Raw genomic sequence first — 18,876 nt, 5'->3', positions numbered from 1 at the left:
AAGATTCATATAATGTTAAGAAATATTAAGAATTCAGATAATATATTATAATTTTATGCAAAACTTGTAACCGTGATTACCTTTATTAGAAAATACTTAATTTTATGTCAATACAAAATTTCAATAAATCCTATAATAAATCATAATATAAACAAACGATAATAAGGTTTTTTTTGTGTGTGGAGAATGATGCTTTTTTAACATCTTAATCTGCTAATTAGAAAATTTAACATATTTAAAATTAGTTTATTATACAAACAAATTATTTTTTAGGGATATGTCCCCTAGTTGTAATTCTTTTAAGTGAAATACGATTCCTTTTATGTTTGTTAATTTTTTCTATATTTTAATTTTATTTATAATATAAATTAGGTGGCTTTTGTTAACTGATTTTAGGAGGGGTCTTATGAAATTATAATAGATTATCTAAATATTTTAAATTTCTTATCATTACATGAATTTTTTTTCTTTTTTAAATCTGATATAAATTTCTTACAAAATAAATTAAACAAATTTTCTCTGAATTTTTTAAAACTGTATATATAATAGTCTAAATTTTAATAAAATTATATAACTTTTATTTTCAATTAAAATCTGTGATGGTTTTAAAAATAAAATTTTAATTTTTATAAATAAAATAAAACTTTAATTTTTACATCACTGAACATTGTTTGCATTTTTTTAATTGATTTTCATGTAGGTTGTAAACATTAAGAGAAATCAGGTTTTTTTTTACCAGCAAGAGAAATCAGGTTTAATTTAGTGAAATTGATTAATTTGTATTGGTTTTAAAAATTAAATATAGGAAGGAATATATGAGAAAATGTAGGAGGTTTGGATTGGGATAATATGGTATTTTTAAATTTATATTTGAATATTTGGTTCTTTTAAGTAATTTTATTTTTTTATGATAATCTCCTATAAATATCACTCCCTCTTGGTCCTTCTTTCTAATTCTCCCCTTTTTTGGGTCTACAAACCTAAATACTTGGATCTTTTAGGCCTTTTAAATAATTTCAATTTCAAATTTTGAGGTAATTGTCCTATTATTTGGTATTGATAACAAATTCATAATCCTCCTTTAAACACGAGGCCTACTGTAATCTTAGTAGAACATTGAACACACCTAAAAGTTTATTTTATTTGAAAGCAAAACTTGAGGTCATTAATTGATATAGCGAGTGCTTTAAGTGAGGAGGCTGAATGTTGGGTTGCTTTATCAACGGCCATGTTGCTCCTATCAAAGTTTAACTGCTCCAACATTGCACTGATGATTGAATTTTGATTTTTGTCTCTGTATTTAATAATGTTAACTAAAAGTTAATACCATTAAATTTAGACTGATTTCTTATGAAATTATAGAGACTAAAAACTACAATTTAAAATTACAGAGACTAAAATTAAAATTTGACCAAACTGTAAGACCCACAATTGTATTAACATAAGTAAGCACAATTTAGGTCATTGCTCATAAGGCAACCTATTTCCAAAAAACAAAAAATTATAACATTTGAATTTTATTAATGATACAGTTTCTATTGATGAATTCTTTAGATTCAGCCCATCTGCTCTTGGCATGTTCTATTGAAATTTGCTCATGAAGATTTTATTGAGATTATTTAAACAATTTATCACGTCTTAGATATTCCATTAAAGGAAATTTATTAAAACTTGAACACGCTCTTTTTATAATTAAGAACGTAACCATTGATTGGTTTTCTCGATTCAATTTGTAATAACCCATAAAACTTCGATGTGTTTCGGATGATTGCCTACACTAATTGAGATTATTTTGAGGTGTTTGGAAGATAATTGAAGGAGAAAAGGGAAAGAGGAAACAAGTTTTAGTACCCACAGGATATGGATTATCTCCTCGTTCTTTTTCTCGTTTTCTTTTTACTCTCATCCCATCTCTATCATTTGATCGGCAAATCAACGGTTAAGATTGATAATCTGTAAAATTAGGATTATAGTACTCCACAAAAAGTAATTAGCAAATAAATTTAATTTAAAATTTAACCTGGACACTTTACAATTAGTAGACTGCATGAAAATAGAAAAAGAAACTAGTAAGTTATATTTAATCCAATGATAGAGATAGGATGAGGAAAAAGAAAAGGAGAAAAAGGATGAGAAGAGAACTATAGATGACTGATCAAAGTCCTCTTGGAATATGATCACCGAATTCGTTCAAATCTTATATTGCACATGTACGCAAACAGTCCAAAATTTAGTATTTTCTATTCTATTTTTCTCAATAAAAGTAATTAATATTTTGTCAAGTTAGGGTGTTTGGAAAACATGATAAGCATTTAAAAGAAGTGTTTTCACGCAAATTGAAATAAAACCCTCCTCATATACTTAATTACCCTGTATTTCATAAAATTACTTCTAAAAAGTTAATCCAAACACTCTATAGATAGGAATATGTCAGAAGAAAATGTTTGAAATCAGACTTGTGGGTATAATAATATGATGGCTTATTTGATAGTATCCTTATTTGGGCATACTATTTTATTATGTGGATACGATCAACACACCCAAAAAACACAAAAGAAAGAATAAGAATAATTATTTTAGAAGGCTTCAAATTTTTAATGTTGGCCACAGATCTTAGAAGCTCCCTGTAAATCCAACCCTGAAGTCACCAAATATGGGAACGTATAGTATCTACCTCCTGTCCCAGTTGGTTCGATCCAATCCACGATATGTCACTTTTTCTTACAGACCAAAGTATGTGTTTTTCTTTGTAATCCAGACTCGGATCAAACACCACACAGTGAGCACAAACATCACCCAATGTCAAGGTGGCCACCTGCTTGTCACTCCCTTTTGGAGTGAAACTGTAGGAAGTTCCCGGCGCAATCCATGTCTCGGTTTCCTCGAATGTGCCCCAGACGAACAGCTTTGATGGTTTTGCCGGTGGCAAATCATTGCGGATGTCTATCATCAACAAGCTGATGTCTAATATTACTTCTGGTTCTTGATATAAAAATTAGTTTGATTGTTATATTGGTCCCAAATGTAAAACAAATTATTTTGTCTCTCATATTCATCTATTTTTTCAAGTAGTTCTTCTAATAATGATAGTTTTAGCCAATACATTTGATTAGTAAGGATATTTTAGGGGGAAAAAACTCCTATTTATTACGAATAACTAACTTAACTAATTTTTTAATCTACTCAAATCGGTCAACTAGTTTTTATATTAAGGACTAAAGTTAGTAATACTTAAGATTATTTTGTTGGCATTGGTCGCCAGCAGTAAGAACGAGGAAGAGGAAAAGAACAATGGTTGACGGGGGAAGGGAAGTATCCATAATGCTAGATTTGCAGCTACTGATCTTTTTTTTTTTTTAATTTTTGTAAATTCTTTTGTTGCTGTTTTCCTGCACTTATATTGTCCTCAGATATGAGTGATGAAGGAAGAAATGGTTTGAGATTGATTCGATTGATTTCCTATTAATTAATTACCTTTAGGGAATCATTAAAATCAGATTTGATTATTGCTAATTAGCATTTCTTATTTATTAATGTAATGGTTTGAGAGAGAATTAGTGTACCTTTTAGGGGGATCGATGGCAGATATGATCTAATATGCTGGACATAAACAATAGAGTATAGACCATTCTCAAATAAATTGTTACATAATTATTTTTAAAGCCCTGAGTTAACTTACTGAATTTATCGTCTCTGTATTTCCAACTTATAAAATCATGTCAACTAACTTTTAAATTGTACTAGCTACAAATTTAGTTGAACTCATGAGTCAACTTGCCGAATTTATTGTTTTTGTGTTTTTGACTTAAAATCATACTAGTTTTACTTTTAAACTCGTGATAATTTTTTTTATTTGATTATGTTTAGTAGTAATATATATCAACTTCATACCAATTTCTTTGTTGAGTATAATAAACTATGAATGTTGATAACTTTGGAATCACATTTGATGGCCAAAGGTTTGAAAAATCTTGTTCTCGAGTTACTATTCACAGCAACCCATAATTTGGCTAAATTTTAAAAATTCATAATTAATTTTAGAAAAATTAAAATTAAATGATTTCAAGTTCTATTGAAAGCTCTCTGGATTAGTTTTTGAGAAAAAATGAGTACTAGTCAATTTGCCTTTAGATTTGGGCACAGTTTAATTGCCAAACGTCATTGTTTATTTGGTCATTTTTAATTTTCTAGTATTTTTACTTAACTTTGGAACGTCATAATTTCTTGTACAAATATCTGTTTGAGGCATGCTACCATTCATTTTAAAGAGAAAAATAAGATCTTTTTTCTATAAAATTTTGTGACCTAACTCACTCAAATGGTTAGAATCATGTTGGTCAACGTTTAGCCTCAAAATGTTGATTTTTATCTCCTAATTGCTTTGTCTCTTGCCTTCAATCTCTTCCCCTAAGCAAATCTCCTAATGTCAAACCCATTGCTAACATAATAGATTGAGTATCGCACATTATTATTCAATTCATCATAATAACCCTAGATCTCTTCTTATTTGATTTTTGTGTTATTATTTCTAGCTTTAATTCTTTAATTTCCTTGGACAATTTTTACATAATTTTCCATTTAGAATCCAAGTATTAACTTAGATTTATAAAAATCCAATTCCTCCCCCTCTTAAACTTACCTTGGCTGAATTATAAGGGTTAAATTCCAAAATTTTAATTTTTAATTTTAATGCTTCCAAGCTTTCTGTCTTAGTATTTCCTTACACCATTTCATTATTTAAACACATTAAAAGTATCAAATTGAATTGAATTGAACTGAACTCTAATCCCTATATTCTATTCATGGTCAAACTGATACTCAAGTTCAAGGGGTTAGATTTTCTTTTCAAAATTCAATCATAACCAATCAATTCATATACTTTTCAAGTGTCTAATTTGTGTTTCAATCCCTTGGTTATTTTCTTCTAAATTTTTGAAAATTTTGGCAGCATTTTCTCATAGAAAAATGGCCATCCAAACCACATAGAAATGTAATAAAAACAGCCCCACATCAAAGCACAAGAGAGGTAAAAGTTTACCATGATGTTTCCTTTCTAGAGTCGCCTTTTCTCTCTCTAAATTCAAGAACAACAAAGCCTTTCCAAGTCTTCCTCTCTTGGCTAAAAATTTAAGTATGGAGGGGGTATTTATAGGCTTTTCATCAACTTTTTGCTCTTGATTTTCACCAAAATTATAAGGGCTAGGTGGCTAAATCCTAGCCCTTGAAAATTCTTCCAAAAATAATAAAAATAAATTAAAAATAGGTGGACAAATCTTGTGCTTCTTGAATGTGATATTGCCACATGTCCACATGATGTCATAGTGATGATGTCACTTGTTTATGTCATACCAAGATTAATTAGCCTAACTTAGTTAACTTCCTTAATCACCATAATTAACCACCTTCTAGAAACTTATTTTTATTTTCAGTTTCTGTTAAATATTTTCCTCCAAAATGGGCCAATTTAGGCATGACACATGAGCCATTTGGGCTGGAAAATTTTGCAAAAACTTTGCTTCCCCAGGTATCCTGTCATTACATTGAGTACCGATACAGTGCCAATGAATTTTTCTTGTATCCAATGCAATCCACTATTTTAGAAAATTAATCTCAGCACATCATTAACTTCTCTCAATGTAAGGAAGTGCCATGATTTTTCTTAGAATTTAATTCACTCCGGAATTCTTTAAATTCCAATTCCAACGAAATCGGCATTCTACTAGTGATAATTTTGCTTTAAATATTATTAAAGCTAACCTCCTTACCATTTGAAGTTAGAAACAATTTTATAAATTATGATAATCCTGAAAATTTTTCATATTTTTTTCCAAAATTATTGATGCCTCTAGATATTTTAAATAATTAACTTTGTTTACTATTTCTCAGTGTAACCAAAAATTTATGAAAATATAAAAAATTCTATATTAATTTACTTTCCTTTCCATAATTCCTCTAAGGCCTCAAATACTGCTTCTTGATTGTTAATTTTATTTTACATGATTTTCTGAGAATTTTTGAGAATTTCTAACCTAACTTTTCAATCAAATCTTTCTTTAATTAATATTTCAAAAATATTAGTCTGCCCGGATTTCAATTCAAAACTTGTCAGATCTATGTCCCCTCTACACTAACTAACCTTCTGTCTAGTTTATTCCCTTATCTTCAGGGTTAAAATTTTCAGGATGTTACATAGTACATCATTGATATAGAACAACCATTGTTTATAAGAAGGTAGGTTTCAAAAATTGTATTTTGCAATCTTATTACTGGCCTATTTTCATATGTTTTGAATTTCCATGAATTATGATTTTTGGATTAAATATACGATAGGGTATTGTTGGAAGTCGCTAGGCCCAAGCCCACTTAAGTTAGATAGTTTATATGCAATCTTTGTTATTTAATGTTAGTTTTTTGAATTTTGAATTTAGATTCTATCTTTCCATGATTTTCACATATCTAAATTAAGTTTAGGGATTTGATTAGATTGTAATAATTTTGCTTAGATAGGGTATTTGTTTAAACCCTAATTCTCTCTATATATGTACTGCCGCAACATTCTAGTGAATAATAAGAAAAGTAGACTATTTTCTACTCACTAAATTTCATGGTATCAGAGCCATGGCTGCCGAAAATCTCAAATTCGGCAGGTTCCAGGCTTTAAACACACAAAGAGAGGCCAGCGCCTCTTCTGAAGTAGGTCCTAACCCTAACTTGTGATCACAATCGCAAGACCTAGCCAATCTGATTACAACACACAAGTTAGATGGAGAGAACTACCTTCAATGGTCCCTCTCCTTCCTTATGTTTATTCATGGACGTGGAAAGGAGGATTATATCAACAGCGAATCACCTTGTCCTGCTGTAGTTGATGCTAAATACGTCAATTGGAGAGCTGAGAATAATCAAGTTATGTCATGGCTGATCAACTCAATGACGCTAGACATTAGTAAAAATTTCATGTTCTATGAGACTGCTTGAGAGATTTGGGAGGCCGCTCGTGAACTATACTCCTCAGCTTCCAATACTGCTGTATTGTTTGAGATTAAAGGAAAGCTTCATATGATAAAACAGGGGAGTATGACAGTCACAGTATATTATAATACTTTGACTCAATTATGGCAACAAATTGATCTTTATGATACAATTGCTCTTAAGTGCAATGCAAATATAATCATCTTTTGAAAGTGGATTGAAACAGAAAGAATATACAAATTCCTCCTTGGCCTAAACCAAGAATTCAAGGAGGTCAGAAGCAGAATCTTGAATCTATCACCTATGCCTTCCCTTAGAGAAATTTTCTTGATGGTGAAGAGAGAAGAAAGCAGAAAGAAGGTGACCATTAACCCTCCAAGCCTGAATTCTAGTGAACCAGTGGCAATGCCTGCCCGGAGTGAAGGCAAGGGTAGACTCTTCTATGATCATTGCAATAGGAAGGGTCATACCTGAGAGACATGCTGGAAGATCCATGGCCACCCTCAGGATAAGCAGAAGGGAAAGAGAGAAAGTCACAGTTATGCAGTAAAGGGGGAGTAAAAATCAGATATAGATGAACTCAAGGATCAGGTTCAAAGACTTATCAATCTCTATGAAAAACCACCTAAAGTGAGCACTGCCACTGGTTTAGTAGCAACCAAAACAAGTATTATCTCCGTTGCTTTCCCCTCAATGCAACTTGACTCAAAAACATGGATAGTTGATTCAAGAGCCACGGACCATATGACTGGAGAGATTTCTCTATTTCATAATATTCGACCATGTCAAGAGAAGTGGGTTGTTAGAATTGGTAATTCATCTCATGTTGATGTAGCTAAAATTGGAACAGTCATTTTTATATGAAAATATTGTTCAGCAGGATGTACTCTATGTTCCTAAGCTAGCTTGCAGCTTAATTTCAGTTGGTAAACTTACCACACAAAATTCTTGTAATGCTAATTTTGGATCACGTGATTGTGTATTTCAGGAGGCGAGGTCAGGAGTGATGATTGGTTGGTGTGAGAAGGATGGAGACCTATACTACTATCGGGAGAATACTGTTGAAAAACGAAGGGCATCTGCTACTAGTGCCTTATCAAGCCAATTAGTGTCTGATTCTGTTTCAAATGAAATAAAGTGTTACATTTTCGTTTTGGTCATCCAAGTATTGAGTACTTCAAGAGATTGTATCCTCAGTTTTCTAATAAAGATTTATCCCATTTTAATTGTGAAACTTGTTCTTTGGCCAAACATGTAAAAAACACCTATTCTTCTCGTCCTTATAAGCCAACCCATCCTTTCCAACTTATCCATAGTGATGTCTGGGGGCCATCCAAAATTCCCAGCACAAATGGTACACGATGGTTTGTCATCTTTATTGACGATCACACACGACTCACATGGGTATATCTCCTCAAAGAAAAATCTGAAGTTCCCACAATCTTTAAAAACTTTTATACACTCATTGAAAATCAGTTTCAAACAAAAATCAAAACCCTTCGAACTGATAATGGCTGAGAATATTTCAACACAACCTTGAAAGATTTCTTGAACACTCGTGGAATTTACCACCAAAGCTCTTACCCTCACACACCTCAACAGAATGGGGTTTCCGAGAGGAAAAATAGACAAATACTCAACATAACCAGATCACTCTTAATAGCCTCAAATGCACCTAGTCAATTCGGGGGGGATGCTGTGTTGATCTCAATCTACCTCATAAATCGCACACCTTCCAAAACCCTTCAATTCTGAACACCATACCAAGTTCTCCTTGAAACCTATCCTTCCAATAGCCTCTCAAACTCTCTACCACTTAAGGTGTTTGGATGTACTACCTTTGTCCATAACCACAACATATCAAAACTAGAGGCAAGAGCCACCAAGTGCATGTTTGTTGGGTATTCACACACACAAAAAGGGTACAAGTGTTACCATCCTCCTAACTGAAGGTATTTTGTTTCCTATGATGTGTCTTTTGTTGAACACCAACCATATTACCCAAAAATGCCCATTCAGGGGGGGAGAGAGAGCTATGAATGGCCTATTTTTTATGACACCATCCAATCTACACCATTAAACCTACCAGATATAAACACATACATCCAGCCCTCCTACTTCCAGCCATTAGCCGAACCTGAAACAGACCAAACAAACCCTGAACAGCCACCTAAATCATCTATGGGACAAGAAAGGATTAGTGAGGAACATTTGGAAACTGAACAGCATGCTGAAACAAAACCAGAACAGGCACAACAGCCAGCCCAGCAGGAGATTGAGCAACCAGCAAGGGGAACCGAACAACTCACATCACACTAATCATCTCTCCTAGCCTCAAATCCTCAAGAAGGTGATCTATGGTGGCCAATAGCGCTAAGAAAAGGGGTAAGGTCCTACACTAAGCATCCTATTGCTAATTTTGTCTGATGTGAAAAATTGTCTCCTACCATGAAGGCTTTTACAGCTAATGTATCAATGGAAAGGATCCCAAGGGAAGTTTATGAGGCCTTAAAAATTCTAGCATGGATCAAAGCAGTTCATGAAGAAATGGAAGCTCTAAAGAAGAATGGAACATGGGAGCTAACAAGACTACCAAAGGAAAGACTACTGTAAGCTGCAAGTGGGTACTCACAAATAAATACAACCCTGATGGAAGCCTTAATAAACACAAAGCGAGACTGGTGGCAAGGGGATTCAGCCAAACCCACGGCATTGACTACCAGGAGACATTTGCTCCAATTGCCAAATTCAATACTATTAATGTACTACTCTCCCTAGCAGCTAACCTAGATTGGGGTCTACACCAGTTGGATGTCAAGAATGCCTTTCTAAATGGCAATCTTAGGGAGGAGGTATATATGGAAATCCCTCGTGGCTTTCGGAATGAGCAGACTAGAGGAAAGGTATGCAAGCTTAAGAAATCCTTGTATGGCTTGAAGCAATCACCAAGAGCATGGTTTGAAAGATTCTCACAGGTAGCTAAAAGGTATGGTTACTCTCAAGGTCAATCAAATCATACACTTTTTATTAAACATAGTGAGGCGAAAATATCTATTTTAATTGTCTATGTTGATGACATTATCCTTACTGGAAATGATGATAGTGAAATTGAGAAATTAAAAGGGTTTCTCACAACTGAGTTTGAAGTGAAAGCTCTAAGAGACTTGCGATACTTCCTTGGGATCGAAGTGGCCAGATCTAAAACTGGAATTGTTGTATCATAAAGAAAGTATACACTTGATTTATTGCATGAGACAGGAATGTTAGGATGTAGGCCATGCACTACTCCAATGGAACTAAATAAAAAGCTGGGCTTGAATAAAAATAGTCCGTTGGTTGACAGAGAACGATACCAAAGGTTAGTTGGCAAGCTAATCTATCTCACACATACTAGACCTGACATTACTCATGCTGTCACTGTTGTAAGCCAGTTCTCTAGCCAACCCAATAAAGAGCATATGGCGGCAGTGTTCAGAATACTCATGTACCTCAAATCCTCACCTGGAAAAGGTCTCTATTTTAAAAAGGAGGCTAACAGGGGAATTGAAGTTTTTACAGATGCAGATTGGGCAGGTTCAATTGTTGATAGAAGGTCTACTACAGGTTATTGTACCTTTGTTTGGGGAAATCTGGTTACTTGGAGGAGCAAGAAACAACCTGTAGTTCTTGAAGTAGTGCTGAAGTAGAATTAAGAGCCTTAGCTCTAGGATTATGTGAAGGTCTATGGCTGGACCGATTATTCAAAGAGCTAAATTTAAGCTATGAAGGCTCAATGAGAGTACTATGTGACAATATGGCCACAATCAGGATTGTAAAAAACCCTGTTCATCATGACCGGACAAAGCATGTTGAAATTGATCGCCATTTATAAATGAAAAGATTGAAGGAAAAACTGTTGAAGTAATCTATGTGCCTTCAAAGCATCAAGTGGCAGATATTCTAACCAAACTTATAGCTGGGCCAAAATTTGAAGATCTTACAAGCAAGCTGGGAATGATGGATATCTATTCTCCAGCTTGAGGGGGAGTGTTAGAAGTTGCTAGGCCCAAGTCCACTTAAGTTAGATAGTTTATATGCAATCTTTGTTGTTTAATGTTAGTTTTTTGAATTTTGAATTCAGATTCTATCTTTCCATGATTTTCGCATATTTGAATTAAGTTTAGGGATTTGATTAGATTGTAATAATTTTGCTGAGATAGGGTATCTGTTTAAACCCTAATTCTCTCTATATATTTACTGCCGCAACATTCCAGTGAATAATAAAAAAAGTAGACTATTTTCTACTCACTAAATTTCAGGTATATTTTATGATTAATTAGTTCTCTATTTGATCTATTACTATAATTTTATAATTTGACAAAATTTTATTTTTGATCCTCTAATTTTATAGTAATACAGTATTTTAGTTTCACTCTTTAATTTTATAAAGTATCTTTCCAATCCCCTAATCATAACTATAGTTTGAAATGATATTTTTGAGTCAATTAATTTTTTCTTAATTATATATATGTATGTGTATATGTTTTTCCTTTTTTCTTTTGGTTTCAACTTAACTTTAATGCCCTATCCGGCACATTAGAACTAGAAGTGCAATCCACATTTGGCCCGTTTGTTTTATTGGAAACCATTTACATAAAGCTTTCCGGTGTATCCCAAAAAGCCATTTCCATAAATGCCAATTGATGGAATTGGGTTATAATGAATCTCCGGCCGGCATCTAACTCCAAGTTCTAACGGCCTCCCCTTTTCTTTTTGACCAGCAACAGCCTGCCTTTTTGGCGTAAACGTTGGAAATTGTGTAAGCCCCACAACCGGATTTGGAATCATTCTTCCACAATGAAGGTATTCACCATCAAATTGGGACTGTAGGGCCCTGTAATGGACAGGACGAGTAGTCCATGGCCTGTCTGTTTAGAGTTAGACGGGTACGGGCTAGACTGTGCTTGTGATGAAATAAATGGGGAGGTTAAATGATTATGGGGAACCGTTTAAATGCTGTTGTTTTTTTCATTCAAAGAAGGAATAATTGGCTTCTCGGAACACCGCATTTCAATACTCATCAGCATTTAGTATGTAATAATTAATTTTAGAGGGGAGAATGATAACTTCTAATACTTATTTTATAAATTTTTTTCTTTTCTTAAGATTTTATTTTAATTCTCTCTATTTAGTTTGATAGCCTCGGATAGAATTATAACAAATGTATATGAATTAAACTTCTTCAATAATAAAACATATTATTATTATTATTAGACTAGCAGAAATTTTATTTAAAAAGAGAAGAATAAGTAAAGTTCAATTCACTAGCTTTTTGTGCGTTGTTTTTAAAAAAAATGAAAGACACTCAAAATCTTGATCTTTCATATCGCTTATCACAATTTTCTTTGTTTTTTTTGGCCAAAGCTTAATCACAATTTCTTTGTTCATAAAATTACATGATTTTCAGCCATGAGATCTAGCACACTTAGCAGTAAGTTGAATTCTTTAAGCATCTAGTTAGGGGTTGAATTCCTGATAGCGTGTATGGAGAATGTCTCATGACCAGCACTAAAACGTCTCCAAAAACTCTACAATACAAGAGAATTAGTCACTACTATCGATGGTGGACACCCTGGGCTCCATAAAAAAAAAATTACATGATTTTCATATATTAATAAATTAATCTAACTAATTTATGCTTGCCACAAACTTTCACAGTTCTACCCGTATTAATCGAACATAAAGAGAGAAGAAATAGATAATATAAGTTTCATGTGAGGCTGAGAGGAGAATCAAACTAAAGATTTGTTGATTAAAAAATAGCTCCTTCACTGGTGTACCTAATGTTGGAAGCATAAAAAAATAATATATTATAAAAAAGTTATACATATAATAAATATATCTATGGGTGAGCACGGGCAGCTTGTAGCGGCCTACTTAATGCATGAACTCACATGTTACAAGCCTGTTATGGGCAAACCCAAACAGGCAAATTTTCCCCTGGGCTAAAGCAGGTTCATCAGGTTACGAGCGACTTGCTCAGCCCTGTCAAAACGAGAAGCAAGAGGTTCTTCCATTCAACTATAATTATCGTCAATGGCACTCACCAACAATGACCATGGTTCACTTCGTTGTCTCCATTTTCAAATCTTGGGCTTCAACTTCTTTGCTTTATCTTCTTCTCTAACCTCGACTTCGCGGACTATTGCTCATGAAAGCCACTGCTTAACAATCTCAGCACAACTAGTCTTCTCCTTCTCATGATGGTGATGGCGATGGTTTCGATCTGCAACTCTTTCTCTCTTTTCGATTCTCGACCCAGTCTCCCCCACATCCACTCTTCTTTCTTTGGTTGTTTAGATTGATAATGTGTTTTTTTTTTATTATTATTATTTTGTGGTCTTTGATCGATCTGCTTCTACTTGATGTCTGGACAATTTCCACTGGCTGTGGATGCATGGAAGGGATAATAAATTTTGATAGAGGGCATTTTAGTATTTCTATATTATAAACATATTTTTAATTAAAAATTATATTCCTCTTTCATTTTCCGTCCAAACATGTCTTAAAACACACTCCTCCTTCCAATTCCACTTTCAGTTCTGGTTTCATAAAAACTCTTTCATGGCATCAAATAGGGAACAAGGGACATTCGCTTTCACATTGCTTGTTGCTTTAGTACACTCCATCAGCTGCTTTCTTTCTCTCTCTCTCTCAAGGAGTGTTTGGTATCCCTCAGAAATCAGAATCACTTTTTTTAAAAAATAATTCTATACAAGTTAAGACAAAACTTTTTTAACATAATCATTTCGAATTTCATAAAATCACTGTTAAAAAGATAATCCAAACACCCTCTTAGTCTTAGTCTCTTAAGACTATTATCTAACCTAGTTTGACACTTCACCTTGTAACATCTCAGTTCTTTTATTTTAATGATTTGAATAACATTCTGATATGATTTATTAACTAACTTAAAAATAAAGTAGATAAATCCATTATTTGAAGTTAGGAAAGATAGAATTGAAAAAAATAATGAAATATGGTTGAAAACTGAAGAAGATGATCCTAATCAAGTTAATTAGATCCCAAATATTTTTTTTAGATATTAAATTATCATTTATTAAAAGAACATAAAATTAAAAGTAATAAATAATCATTGATATTGACTTGAGTTTACCGAGATTAATTATTTAAATTAATTTCTGGAATGAAATATTAACTAATATACTAATCTTTAATAAAATAGGGTTTTTTATTGGAGCTTGTGCGGGGCTGCCGATGAGGGATTTTTTAATAGGTTTTTTTTCCCGTCCTAATGACACTAATACGTTTTTCACAACATTTTAAAATTTCAAGTCTGTTTACCAGACTGGTTTGAAATTATTAAAATTTGATTATTTGATTTGAATTTTTTTTTTGCTATTTATTTTTTTTTTTTAGGGGTATATTTCTACGATGTTGACTTATTTTATTTATGTTATCCCTCGAGTTAAATTCATGTGGGAAATAGATGAAGCAACTTCCGAAGAATTTTAAGGGAACTTGGGTTACTAATAGGGATAAAAACAGGCTAGGCCAGGTCAAGTTATCGTCTTAACAGGTTAGGCCTGATTTGTATCAAATAGGCCAGAGTCTGGTCTGTCAAAGGCTTCCTTCTTAGCCTAAACATGGCCTTTACAAAGATTTAGTTTGACTTGAGGCCTGTTAACATGTCTGTATTCTTTAAAAAACTATCTAAACTCTAAAAGCACCAACAGAGAAAAATTTAACCCCCTATCATTTCCTAATTAATCCTGTAATTACATACATACAGATTCTTCATTCTTGTAGACCCTATTATTTGCTAATTCACTCTTCTAAACCATTTGAATTCAGTAATTTCAACAGCCTATCACACAAAAATAAAAGAAATTTGCGTTGTATATCCCAAACCTAATTCAGAATTTATCATCATTTCTACATCACTAAAACAAAATTCGGTAGCAAACATTACAAATTCTCCACGGTGATAGAGTTACATCTATGGTAAATTCGGTAGCAAACATTACAAATTCTCCACGGTGATAGAGTTACATCTATGGTTCTGTATTCACGCGGCCAACGCCATGATACTCGTTTGAATAGCTGTGGCTTGTAGGAAGCTTAACTGGCTAGATGATCAATAAGGACTGATGAGGAAGAGTTGTCAACATCGGTGATGGTTCAAGCTTCAACCTCCGAGCTGTGGCTTGAGAGTCGATGTGGCTTGTGACTGTGACTGCGAGGACTGAGGAGGAGGATGACTCGACGCCTCCACTGCTATGGCTTGGGCTTCAGAGTCGACGCCGCTGAGGATATGGAGACTGGAAAGCACAAGCTGAGAGGTCAGACCGTGAGACTGAGGTAGGAGAAGGAGATCAGGGAGGCAGACACCGAGAGTCCAAGAGCCGAGAGGTGAGACAGTGAAAGTGAGAGCGCCGGCGGTTGAAAATTGAAATGAAGACTGAAATGAAAAGAGGGGGAAACAAAAACCTGAGGGATTGTGGAGTAAATAATTTTTTAGCCAATTTACTTACAGGTTTTAAAATTATATATCATGCTAAAAAAGTAACAACAAAACGTAATGGTGTAGTGGTGAAGGAACTTCTCACCCACTCATAGGACCTGAGTTCAAAGCCTATGTTTTTCATAATCCACATAATATGTCAAAAAGCATAACTGGCCCAGGCTAGTCTAATAGGTCTTACAGGCTTCTCATGGAGCCTGAGCTTGGCCTGTTAGGCGAAATAGGCTTTTAAAAAAGCTAGGGCTATGGAAGTGGGATATAATTTTTAGAGTAAAATACATTGACCACCTCTCTATTTTATTTAAATTACAGGAACTCCCTTCTATTTTGAAAATGTATATAAGCTTTCCTTCAAATTAAAATGTATGTTATACAAACCTCCTTTATATTTTTAAAATTCAATTTCCATCTATCTAACCATTGGTTGACCATTAAGTTTGATTTTTAAATTTTTATTTTGACCAAAATATCTCTCTTTAACATAAATATTATTTAAACATTTATATCTATAAAAAAACTTTTTGATACAACAAAAAATAATTATAATACATGTATTTTCAAACTTTTTAATATGTTACAAAATTTTTAATTTCAATTATATTATAGAATTATATAGTTTTAGTTCCTCATGAAATATTGAAACTTAAAATTTTTTTTAAATGACTAGAAAATATTTTGAATGTTTATTTTCTTATCACATAATATAAATTATGCGAGTTTGAAAGCTTATATAAATCATTTAAATTCATGTTTACATTAACTAAATTATTTAATTTTTTGGCCCAATACGATAAAAACATTAAACAAACAATAATTTTCAAAAATAAAAAAATAAATTTAAGGTAAAAGAGAAAATCTTAAATTATTCAATATAATTTTAACCAAGATTTAGGGATTTAGTATTATAAAAAGTAATTTAGTAAATAGAAAGTATTTCAATATAAATTTGAATTAAAAAAAATCTTTTTGAAATATTCTTAACAGAGTTAATAGTTTGGATTTAAGTGTATGTTTTTAAAATAGAAGGGAAGTCTATGTAATTAAGATGAAATGTAAGGGATGTTATAGTATTTTACTTTAATTTTTAATTAAAATATGTGTTTATAATATAAAAATACCAAAATGCCCCTTAACAAAAAAATTCCATCTTCTCATGCTGGCAGATCGCCATCCATAGCCTCACTATCGTCGCCGGAAAAAAAAAAAACCAGAAAATGAGGAAGACCGAAAGATAATTCATCAATCAAAAGCTCATCATCAATAATCAAAATAAACAAGTAAAGAAGGAAAAGGGGAAGATGAAGTGGGAGAAGGTCGTAAATCAAGGAGGGAGAAGGAGAAGACGTTGAAGCTGAGTCTGGTTGCACCCTCGTTGACTTGATCTCCCTCAGCGAAGCATTGTGGCATGACTGGAAGACTCCGTGAAGGTTGACAGCTAAGCAAAGTCGAAATTGAAGATCATAATGGAGTGTGCTAGAGAGGCTTCCGAGATCCAACTCTGTGACAACATTCACTGGTTGGAGAAGAAGATAAATGAGGGCGACGGAGATAGGAGGCAACAAGGGTTAGTAGCGACGAAGGTAGAGGAGGACGAAGGATATGGAAGAGGGAAGGGTAAAGGGGAAAATATGAACATGAAACCGGAAGTGGAACCCATTTTCATGGGGCAGCCGGTGGAACCCAGTTCTATTGTTTTTGATGGAACCGAGAGCTCCACGGAAGCTGGTTACAACCTGCCAAACGTGTCAAAACATTGATTCTAGTTCCAATTCCAGCGTACCAAACAAGGCATTAGTACGTGACTGCAGCAGAGAGGTTGCACGGACGACAACAAAAGAGAAAAATATCCCATACCCTTCAACTTCTGCTCTGTTGCCAATGAGCGGATAGGATGAGATTTGGTTAAAAACTCTAATAAGAACTTTCAGTTAATCACTTCGGCTTAGTGTAAGATTATCTTATAATTAGTATATTATATATATTTATATATATATATATATATCTATCTTACTTTTTCCAACTTTATATACATACATATAGATATATATATATATATCTCTCTTATAATCGTTAGAAATGTAAAAGACAATAAAATATCTTAGAAATTGCTAAAAGATGAACCAGTGTGGGTGAATTTCAAAATTTCAATTTAGGGTGTGTTTGGATGAAACCAATCCGTGGTTTGGAAAAGTAATTCTGGAGAATAGATTCTGGAAAGAATAGATTCTGTGAAGAATAGATTTTGTAAAAAAGTGATTCTGAAAAGTGAGAGTGTTTGGATAGTTGTTATCAGAAGCACTTTTTATATATACAAATTACTAAAAAAATGACATAAGTTAATATGATAATTACAGAAAAAATAGATTTTATGATATATTTTAATTTGAAGGAATAAAATTGTTAATAATATATTTTTTACCAACATAATTAATAATACATAAGATAATATAATTAATAAATAATTAATGTGTATATATATTTATAAAATATAAGATTAAATATGTTTATCAAAAAATATGTTTATAAAAAAAAAACAAGATACATATCATATAGGCTCTCACACTCTCCCTTTTATCTCCAAAAGCAAAAATTTTTTGCTTTTTCCAAAACCATGGTTTTGGAGTCAAAACCATGGTTTTGACCCAAAACCATGGTTTTGGTTTTTAGAGGAGGTGTTTGGGTGATTGACACCCCAAACCATGGTTTGGGGTGTCACCCAAACACACCCTTAGACTATTTGTGCCATTTTAGAATTTTTAAATTTTGTAAAATTATGCAAATACCTTTTACTTTTTTTTTTTTATATATTACCATCTCAGTACTTCTGGCCACTGGAGTTCCAACATTGGCGACCTTGCTGGTGGCCAGCTACTAAAGCTCTGGCAACATGTCACTAGAACTTCAGTGACTGGTCGTCGGAGCTCCAATGATTTTTTTTTTTATGTATTAACTTTTTTTTTACCTATTAACTACATTTATTTTTAGAACTCCAAGGAGTACTCTTGTTTAGTTATTGATTATTTTAGTATTACGATTGACTATTTTCATTTTTAAGATTTTGGTAACTATTTTTGTTTAGTTATTGACTACTCTAGTTTTACTATTAACTATTTTTATTTTAAAAATTCAAAAAATGCATTAAGTGTTTCTGAAAATCGAATGACTACTTTTTATTTAGTTATTTATTACTCTTGTATAATCAATAGTTATATAAAAGTAATCGCCGGAATTTTGAAAATAAAAGTAGTTAATAGTTAAACTAGAGTAGTCAATAGTTATATGAAAGTAGTTACTGAGAATAAAGATAGTGTTTTCATTTCATAATATTTTAAAATTCCAAAATAGTACTCCTTCGGTCATTAATATAGGACCTAATTATT

General features: G+C 32.7%; 1 protein-coding gene across 1 annotated transcript; it reads left to right on the top strand.

Annotated features, from left to right (window-relative positions):
- The first annotated feature begins 10,262 nt into the window (after positions 1-10,262).
- On the top strand, positions 10,263-10,658 carry LOC114717616 (uncharacterized mitochondrial protein AtMg00810-like). Its single transcript, XM_028902825.1, has one exon. The coding sequence runs from the start codon at positions 10,263-10,265 to the stop codon at positions 10,656-10,658; it is 396 nt and encodes a 131-aa protein (XP_028758658.1).
- The last annotated feature ends 8,218 nt before the right edge of the window (positions 10,659-18,876 follow it).

Source organism: Neltuma alba, unplaced genomic scaffold, assembly GCF_004799145.2.
Source record: "Neltuma alba isolate B1F8T4 unplaced genomic scaffold, ASM479914v2 tig00011756_pilon, whole genome shotgun sequence".
Classification (NCBI taxonomy): Eukaryota; Viridiplantae; Streptophyta; class Magnoliopsida; order Fabales; family Fabaceae; genus Neltuma; species Neltuma alba.
The sequence above is the reverse complement of the archived record's forward strand: the minus strand, read 5'-3'. Positions and strand labels throughout refer to the sequence as shown.